Source organism: Zea mays, chromosome 1 (genome assembly GCF_902167145.1).
Source record: "Zea mays cultivar B73 chromosome 1, Zm-B73-REFERENCE-NAM-5.0, whole genome shotgun sequence".
NCBI classification, from domain to species: Eukaryota; Viridiplantae; Streptophyta; class Magnoliopsida; order Poales; family Poaceae; genus Zea; species Zea mays.
Genome location: NC_050096.1, coordinates 71,292,265 through 71,301,681, shown reverse-complemented (window position 1 = coordinate 71,301,681; position 9,417 = coordinate 71,292,265). Strand labels below are relative to the sequence as shown.

General features: G+C 54.7%; 1 protein-coding gene across 1 annotated transcript; it reads left to right on the top strand.

The window, feature by feature from the left end:
* The first annotated feature begins 4,871 nt into the window (after positions 1-4,871).
* On the top strand, positions 4,872-9,179 carry LOC103636168 (serine/threonine-protein kinase). The gene is made up of 3 exons (XM_008658520.4): positions 4,872-5,824; positions 6,955-7,091; positions 8,260-9,179. Exons 1-3 carry the CDS (start codon positions 5,212-5,214, stop codon positions 8,926-8,928), a joined length of 1,419 nt encoding a protein of 472 aa, XP_008656742.1. The 5' UTR covers positions 4,872-5,211; the 3' UTR covers positions 8,929-9,179.
* The last annotated feature ends 238 nt before the right edge of the window (positions 9,180-9,417 follow it).

Below are 9,417 nucleotides of genomic sequence, written 5' to 3'. Positions count from 1 at the left end.
CCGGCTGTTGCCGGTAGCTTCGGAGGTCCCAGGAATTTCCGGGGCGCACGTACGTGCCCTGGAAATTGCCGGCGAAGGCTTGGACCAAATCATCCCAGTTGGAGATCTGCCCCGGAGGCAGGTGCTCCAACCAGGCGCGAGCAGTGTCGGAGAGGAACAGGGGGAGGTTGCGGATGATGAGGTTGTCGTCGTCCGTTCCACCCAGTTGGCAGGCCAGGCGGTAGTCCGCGAGCCACAGTTCCGGTCTCGTTTCCCCCGAGTACTTTGTGATAGTAGTCGGGGGTCGGAACCAGGTCGGGAATGGTGCCCGTCGGATGGCCCGACTGAAGGCCTGCGGACCGGGTGGTTCGGGCGAGGGACTCCGATCCTCCCCGCTGTCATAGCGTCCCCCACGCCTGGGGTGGTAGCCTCGGCGCACCCTTTCGTCGAGGTGGGCCCGACGGTCGCGATGATGGTGCTCGTTGCCGAGGTGGCCCGGGGCCGCAGGCGCGGTGTTGAGCGTGCGCCCGGTGTAGACCGAGGCTTCCCGCATGAATCGGGAAGTCGCGGCATGAGGTTCCGAGGGGTATCCCTGCCTTCGGGAGGCAGTGCTCTCGGCCCGTCGGGCCGCAGCGCCTTCCAGGAGATTCTTGAGCTCTCCCTGGATTCGCCGACCCTCGGTGGTTGATGGCTCCGGCATCGTGCGGAGGAGCATCGCTGCGGCTGCCAGGTTCTGACCGACCCCGCTGGATGCGGGCGGCGGCCTGACCCTGACGTCGTTGGCGACGCGGTGCTGGAAACCTTGGAGCAGGTGACGTATTTCTCCGGCCGGGGGTTGGCCCGCCCATACCTTCCCGACATCCCGACGGATCGGCTCAAGCGCTCCTGCTCCCTCGTCGAGCCTGGCCTGCGCCCCGCGGACTTGCTCGAGCTGTGGGTCGTGACCCCCCGCCGGAACGGGGACCACAGCTAGCTCCCGCGGGATGTCGGCACGAGGCACCGGCCTAGGAAGATCACCGTCCTCCGGCATGCCAAGATGGTTGCCTTCGGAGGGATCCCCTAGCTCGACGTGGAAACATTCGCGGCTTGGGCCGCAGTCCTCGTCGTCAAGGCTGCGACTACCGTCGGAACAGTCGGAGAGGCAGTAGTCCCATGCGGTCATAAAGTCCCGCATGGCACTGGGGTTGCCAAATCCGGAGAAATCCCAACAGATGCTGGGATCGTCATCTTCCTCGGACCCAGAGGGCTCGTAGGTCGAGACGTCCGTCAACCGGTCCCAAGATGACCGCATACGAAACCCCAGTGGGGTTGCACTCGCCTCAACGAGAGCGTCCGCCAAAGCAAGGTCGCTAGGCGGGTTGAGGCCGAGTCGAAATGATGTAAGACGGGAATTAGTCGGTACCTTTTGGTCGACGAGGAGCGTCATAGTCGCGTCGGGGACTGATGGCACCGTCGTCTCAGGTACGAGGGCGACGTCCTGCAAGCTTTCCGCGAGCGCGCTGGCGTCGTCTTCTTGCTCGGGATCGGCGTGTCGTGGGGGGACGGCGCTTGCCTTCGTCTCGAACGCGAGGTCGACGCCTGGCGTGCCTTCCGTTGGGGCGTCGGGGACGCCGATTCGCTCGACGGCCGACGAAGCGCGGCCTCCCGCTTGGCCTTGGTTGCCCCGCGCCCTCCTCCGTTGGCGGGGGAGAGGACAAGGCGAGCTCGAATGTTGTTCTTCCACCACGCGGGGAAGACGTCGTCGATTCCGCCGCCGGCGGGCGGGTTGTCGGCCGCCATTGTCGTTGTCGCGCGGCGGTGGAAGGAGTATCATGTCGTAGCTGCCGTCGAAGGACATGAACTCAAGACTCCCGAAACGGAGCACCGTCCCGGGCCGGAGAGGTTGCTGGAGACTGCCCATCTGGAGCTTGACGGGGAGCTGTTCGTCAGCACGCAGCAGGCCCCTACCTGGCGCGCCAACTATCGGCGTTTCGAGACCGGGGGGTCCCTAAGCCGACGAGTGAGTGTGCCACGTGCCCCAGCCCAGATGGGTTGAGCGCGTGGGCGAGCGCGAAGGGAGGAAGGCGAGGTGGCCGGAGACGGGCGTGAGAGAGGTGGAAATCCCGCGGCCTTTGTGTTCGTCCCGCGCCCAGGTCGGGTGCGCTTGCAGTAGGGGGTTACAAGCGTCCACGCGGGTGAGGGAAGCGAGCGGCCCCAAGAGAGCGCCTGTCCCGTCCTCGCTCCCGCGCGGCCGACCTTTTCTAAGAAGGCCCTGGTCCTTCCTTTTATAGTCGTAAGGAGAGGATCCAGGTGTACAATGGGGGTGTAGCAGAGTGCTACGTGTCTAGCGGAGGGAGAGCTAGCGCCCTAAGTACATGCCAATGTGGTAGCCGGAGAGATCTTGGCACCCTGCTGGTGTGATGTCGTGGCTGTCGGAGGAGCAACGGAGCTTGGCGGAGGGACAGCTGTCGGAGCGGTTGAGTCCTTGCTGACGTCCCCCTACTTCCGTAAGGGAGCTGAGAGCTGCCGTCGTCACAGGGCACGCGGGGCGCCATCATTGCCTATCTGGCGGAGCTAGCCAGATGGGACACCGGTCTTGTTCTCTGCGGCCCGAGTCGGCTCGGGGTAGGGTGATGATGGCGCTCCCTGTTGACGTGGCGGGCCCGCGCCCGAGGCCGGGCGACGTGGGGGCTCCTCCGAAGCTGGGGTCGAGTCTGTCTTCCGTTGCCGAGGCCGAGCCCGAGCCCCTGGGTCGGGCGAGGCGGAGGTCGTTCGGCAGAGGCCAGGGCGGAGTCCGAGCCCTGGGGTCGGGCGAAGCGGAGTTCGTCGTCTTCTGGGGCTGAGCCTGAGTCCGAGCCCTGGGTCGGGCGGAGCGGAGTTCGCCGTCTTCTGGGGCTGAGCCCGAGTCCGAGCCCTGGGTCGGGCGGAGCGGAGTTCGCCGTCTTCCGGGGCTTAGCCCGAGTCCGAGCCCTGGGTCGGGCGGAGCGGAGTTCGCCGTCTTCCGGGGCTTAGCCCGAGTCCGAGCCCTGGGTTGGGCGGAGCGGAGTTTCCTATGGCGCCTTTGGCAGGGCCTGACTGCCTGTCAGTCTCACTCTGTCAAGTGCACTGCAGTCGGAGTGGCGCAGGCGGCGCTGTCCTTCTGTCAGACCGGTCAGTGGAGCGGCAAAGTGACGGCGGTCACTTCGGCTCTGCCGGGGGGCGCGCGTCAGGATAAAGGTGTCAGGCCACCTTTGCGTTAAATGCTCCTGCGACTTGGTCGGTCGGTGCGGCGATTTAGTCAGGGTTGCTTCTTAGCGAAGGCAAGGCCTCGGGCGAGCCGGTGATGTGTCCGCCGTTAAAGGGGGGCCTCGGGCGAGACGGAAATCCCTCGGGGTCGGCTGCCCTTGTCCGAGGCTAGGCTCGGACGAGGCGTGATCGAGTCGCTCGTATGGACTGATCCCTGACTTAATCGCACCCATTAGGCCTCTGCAGCTTTATGCTGATGGGGGTTACCAGCTGAGAATTAGGCGTCTTGAGGGTACCCCTAATTATGGTCCCCGACAAATATATAGGGGCAGAATATAATGCTGTTGTGGTGTGTAATAATTTGGTGCATAGTGTGCAACAGTAGTTTCTGAGTATGTGTATCCGGTTTGTCATGTGATAAATCCAAACTGGCCGGTTGTGTTCGCTAATATTAGGGCACCACGCGGTGGTCCTGGTGCATCCTCGGACTGTCCGGCACGGAAAGACGGAGGGTCCGCGTAAGGGCCGGACTGTCCTGGCAAAAGCTCGGACGGTCCGACCGTGTCTAGGGGCGTCGATCTGTCAAGCAGGGACGACAGTGGTGGTATTTGCCCTGGATATTAGTTCATCGGCATACCATATAATGGTTGGGGCTGCGAATCCATATTTGTTGCCGATGTATTAGATATCGATATCCTATTACTAGTTTCATATGATGGAAAACTAGGAGCAATAGACTTCTCCAACGCACGTGTTAATTTTCTAATTGATTATTCTAACCCGCCAATATGTTGTTTCATTTGATTATGTTGCTGATCTACATAATGTTTAATAGATTGGATGTCGTGGGGTTTTCTTACGTTGGGGACTTGAAGCGAAGATAAAAGAGATGCAACGTCGGTCTCTCCATATTTGACAACCTTCTGCTGGCGATCCACCGTGTATTGTGACAAGAATTTCTCCTTCGCTTGACGCATGTAGTCTTCGTATTGAAGTTGTCCCTCAGCCGTCAGACTTTCAACAACCGACTTTAGGATATTGTCCGAGGAAATATCGATGTGATCTTTAGAACCGACCATTTGAGGCCTGATTTTAGTAGATACCGGTGTGTCTTGGTGTCGGTAGGCCGCCCGAGACGCCTCTAGTCGACGTAGAGCCGAAGAGAGGTGAAGGTTTGAGGTAGAGGATGCTAAACTTGGGCTAAACTAGAGTTACTTCTAATGTATAAAGTAAAAACGATAAGTATAATTGATTGGATCGATTTTAGGGGTTTTATCGGTCGTAGCCCTTCATCTATATAAAGAGGGAGGTTTGTACCCGTTACAAGTCGGTTCCCGAGTCAATTCCGCAGGTTTAGCTAACAAATCTTGCAAGAAATCCGAAGCCATAATCGATTCTGCGCTGCTACGACGGATAGTCCGAACCGCGGGCCTGGACTGTCCACAAGGATATTTTCAGTGTTCAACAAATCGGATGGGTTTTTTTTATCCGTGTGCGCATCTCTATTTTTTTTTTTTTGAACAACATGAAAGCTAGCTACTATGTATCGGCAGCCAAAAAGGAAAAAAAAAAGTGTTGTGAAATTGAGGAAAAGACAGGAAGAAAGGAAATCGAAGCATAGGAAAACTGGAAATCCACGGCTGGGAGGGCCGGTGGGGCGCACATATGCATGCGATCGAGGCGTTGAGCTGTCAAGTCAGCGGTCAGCGCGGCGATATGTCTTCTGTCTGCTGTGGACTGGAACGGAAAGCCGATCGGCTCAACCAACGCGCCATCCATTTTACTCGGCATGGTTTTGGTTGGTAGGTAGCTATGCTTCACCGCGGGCCGAGCCGGCCTCTACAAATACTCATCCATGTGCTTCTCATTTCCTCGGCCACCACCACCACACAACACCCACACGCGCGCCGCGCCTACTCGACGACCTAGATAGCTGCTAGCGAGCCTGTCCATCGATCGGCCTCGTGCTTGAGCTCAAACCTGTTGCATGGTGTGCGTGCGTGGCATAGATAGATAGACAGATCGACGATGGCGAGGTCATCCAACAAGAAGAAGTCGCAGCAGCTGAAGCAGAAGCCGGTGTCGGCGTGGCAGTTCCTGTTCCGCGGGTGCCTGGGCGGGGCCGCGTCCGGGAGCAGGCGGCGGAAGAACAAGGTCCAGCCGCGGTCGTCCACGCAGCAGGGGCGGGCGGCGCCGCCGTCCCCCGCGCCGTCGTCGTCGACGGGGCTGCAGCACCAGCGGCTGTCGCTGACGGACGTGATGAGCACGGCGTCGGACCAGGACCTGTCGGTGTCGCTGGCCGGGTCGAACCTGCATGTGTTCACGGTGGGGGAGCTGAAGGCTGCGACGCAGGGGTTCGTGGACAGCAACTTCCTGGGCGAGGGCGGGTTCGGCCCCGTGTACAGGGGCGCCGTGGCCGAGGGCGCCAAGCCGGGGCTCCGCTCGCAGCAGATCGCCGTCAAGCTGTGGGACCCCGAGGGCACGCAGGGCCACAAGGAGTGGCTGTCGGAGGTCATCTTCCTGGGCCAGCTGCGCCACCCCAACCTCGTCAGGCTCGTCGGCTACTGCAGCGAGGAGGAGCACCGCCTGCTGGTCTACGAGTACATGCCTAAGGGGAGCCTCGAGAACCACCTCTTCAAGAGTGAGTAGTATTACCACGCCCCATCCATCGTCACCTACTCTCAGCAAATTTTATCATTTCCTGTTCAATTTGTCAAACGCGATGGGTGCAATCCATCATCCAGTTCGTTCGTACGACGTGCTCCAGCTAGCCCGCACTAACAACTACAAGTCGTCAACTGATGGTTGGATTAGCATTAGCTAGAGGTGTGGTACACGGCCAAATAAACACTGTTCATTTGAAAGGGCTATCTAGCTAGGAGGGAGTCCGAGCTGGTGGTTGACCGCAACGTTGCATTAAACTGTTGATCCTGTTATGATTTATATGAGTTTGGTCAAAATTGTTAGAGAGATCTGGCTTAAAACAAATGCAAAATGCCATAATTTAAGGATGAATATAATACACAAAAAAAAAACAATCCACTATGTATATGAGCGCGCGCTTGCATTTGGCTGCTGTTATTTAGAATATTCTAAACTTAGGTTTAGACCTTAGTTTTTTAAACCATAATATTTTAAACTGTAGTATTGTCTTGATTAAATTATAATGTAATATTTCAAAAACTATGGTTTTCCAAAACGTTGTTCACGAACAGGGCCTTATGCATATATGCATGCATGCTATCCGGGGACGGGGATGTTGAAAGTTGACAAGCAATGGTATATACTGCAGCTAGCAATCATACTGAATACAATGAATCAATATCGTTAATTACGTATTTGTTTTTATTTGTTAATGCTGAATGGTGCGTGCTTGTCTCTTCTAACTATCATCCGAACGACATCCATGCATCTGTAGTACTATATGTAAATTTAAAATGATTATATTGAACCATGCATGCTTGTAGAATTCATGTTGGTTCATTATATATCTCCAACGGTTTTGTGCTTATGTCCGACGGCTTTGATCCTAGGACTAGAACATTTCGAGCTTTTTTGGTTTACTGCATAACTTGTCACACTTTGCCTAACTTTTCTAACTAAGGTTAGTTCTTCAATTCGGACGACTAACCTTAGGCAAAGTGTGACACAGTTAGCCGTGAACCAAACATGCCCTTCATCTCTTACTGTTGTGATATACACATATTTTTTTATTATGCATGCCATAACAATTAATTAAACGATCTTTATCTTTTGACGTACGTTCTGCAGAGTTCCCGCCCGTTCTGTCGTGGGCAACGCGTCTCAACATCGCGGTGGGCGCCGCCAAGGGGCTCGCCTTTCTTCACGACGCCGAGAAGCCCGTCATCTACCGCGACTTCAAGACATCCAACATTTTGCTCGACCCGGTACGTAATCAATATATATATATAGTATTATATATTCACCTAATACAATTCAGCTAGTTTAGGCCATGTTTGGTTTCTTTAGTCTAGGGACTAAAGTTTAGTAATTAGTGGACTAAAGTTTAGTCCCTAACATGTTTGGTTCTAAAGGCTAAAAATAGTAATAATATATTAAATGACTCATAAGAAGACTAAAATGGCCTTTAACATTCTTCTACTATTAGTACAATTGAACTAAATGAGTGGTAAATGTGGAATTGATATAGTTTAGTCCTTTTTAGCACATATAAAGACTAAATCATTTTAGCCCATATTTTAGTCCTAGTGTTTGGCAAAAAAAGGACTAAATGAGCCTAAAAACTAGAGACTAATCTTTAGTCCCTCTAACCAAACACTCTCTTAGTCGCTATCTGCTAATAATCTCTTCTCTTCACACAAGCCGACCAAAAAACTTTTTAGAGAGAGAGAGAGACCCTAGCTAGCTAGCTAGTTCTAAGCACTGACCACTGACTCGAGTGGGTTGACTTGGCATGGAATAACGCAACAAACCCTTTGTTGATGCGTGCGTGGCGCTAGTTGACTTTCATCGCCCGTTCCTACTACTAGTAAACCCTTTTTGTTACCAGCGCCGCAGCGCGCTACGGAATCGTTAATCTTTTCCGCTGCGGCGGCGGCGTCACACTCACATGCATGTGGCTGTGTGGGAGGGCGGACAGAATCAGAGCCCATTTTATTTTTCTTTCTTTCCTTCCCACCGCACAATTCATCGTTCGATGCTTCCTTTTCATACTACTCCTCTTTGTTCCTGCAAAAAAAAGTAGTAAATGAAAAGGGGAAACCCATGGAAAGTCTCGATCGTAGACAAAATAAAAGAGAGAGCCCTTTCTTGAATTTCGGCCGATTCGGTGCTGTTTCAAATGTGGAGGTGGTTGGCTAGAATCCGCTCTTGTACTTTGATTTCTTCATTCGATTCAAAAGTCAAATCGTCTCGAGGTGTCACAGTTTGTTATTCTTTATATTAGAAGAAGAAAAAAAAACTTTGAGTTATCCAGTGGAGTGTACTGGACCAACGGATCGGGACATGGGCCTAAAGATGGGCCGTAATAAATTCAGCCCAACTGAGACTAAACATACACAGATGACTGACATTTTGATGAATTTTTTTTTGCAGGACTACGAGGCGAAGCTGTCGGACTTCGGGCTGGCGAAGGACGGGCCGGAGGGGGACGACACCCACGTGTCGACCCGCGTGATGGGCACCCAGGGGTACGCGGCCCCGGAGTACATCCTCACGGGGCACCTCACGGCCAAGAGCGACGTGTACAGCTTCGGCGTGGTGCTGCTGGAGATGCTGTCGGGGCGGCGGGCGGTGGACAGGGACCGGCCCAGCCGGGAGCAGCACCTGGTGGAGCACATGCGGTCGTGGCTCAAGGACCCGCAGAAGCTGGCCCGGGTCATGGACCCGGCCCTGGAGGGCAGGTACCCCGCCGCCGCCGCGCACCGGGCGGCGCTGGTGGCGTACCAGTGCCTCAGCGGCAGCCCCAAGAACCGGCCGGACATGTCCCGGGTCGTCCAGGACCTGGAGCCGCTGCTCACGGCCACTGCCGACGACGACGTGCCCGCCAGCGAGCCGACGGCGTGCGTGGAGCCGGAGAGGAAGGACAGGACGAGGAGAAGCGACGGCGGCGATCGCAGAGACAAGGCGCGCCGGCCCGATAAAGCGCCGGCCAGGTCCCCGAACCCGAAGAGGGCCGTCAGGAGACGGGCTCCGGGCCAGAGCGAGGAGTTCTGGGAGTGGAACATGCCCGCTGCTGCTGCGCCTGGACAAGGGAAATCGTAGCATCATGGTAGGGTGTGTGTGTACGGTGTACCTAGCCATAGTTTTTTTTAAACAGTGCCGGCTGCTAGCTTGTGCAGTGGTTACTACTTTTATGTATAAAGAGAGGTGTAGTATAATTGTAGATGATACGTATGCCTTTGTTCAGGGTTACACTTCTGTCTGTTAATTCTAACTTTGCCCGGTCCGTTTGGTCGAATGGTTCTTGTACATAGGGATAAAATTGGACGAAAAACCTCTCTCTTGTTTTCGTATCCATATTTTATCATCGGAAACGAGATTAGATCCAGAATAGTCGGGAACAGAAACGGGAGTAGGATAAACAGAGTTGCCAAAACGAACAAAAACAGAAATGCTATCGGAAACTCGTAATTTAATACAAGCATGGTTGACTAGTAATTGATTGGTAGGACACTAATATAAAACAAATAGATACAGAGAGGCAACATTCTATTGTTGTTTGGTTGCTAATGATGTATATATAGCTACATC

Bases quoted from the DNA above. Each gene is read 5' to 3' on its own strand.
- LOC103636168 (XM_008658520.4), top strand. From the start codon at position 5,212: ATGGCGAGGTCATCCAACAAGAAGAAGTCGCAGCAGCTGAAGCAGAAG. The intron at 5,825-6,954 runs GTGAGTAGTATT...TACGTTCTGCAG, and splicing joins CGAGAACCACCTCTTCAAGA to AGTTCCCGCCCGTTCTGTCG. The intron at 7,092-8,259 runs GTACGTAATCAA...TTTTTTTTGCAG, and splicing joins CCAACATTTTGCTCGACCCG to GACTACGAGGCGAAGCTGTC.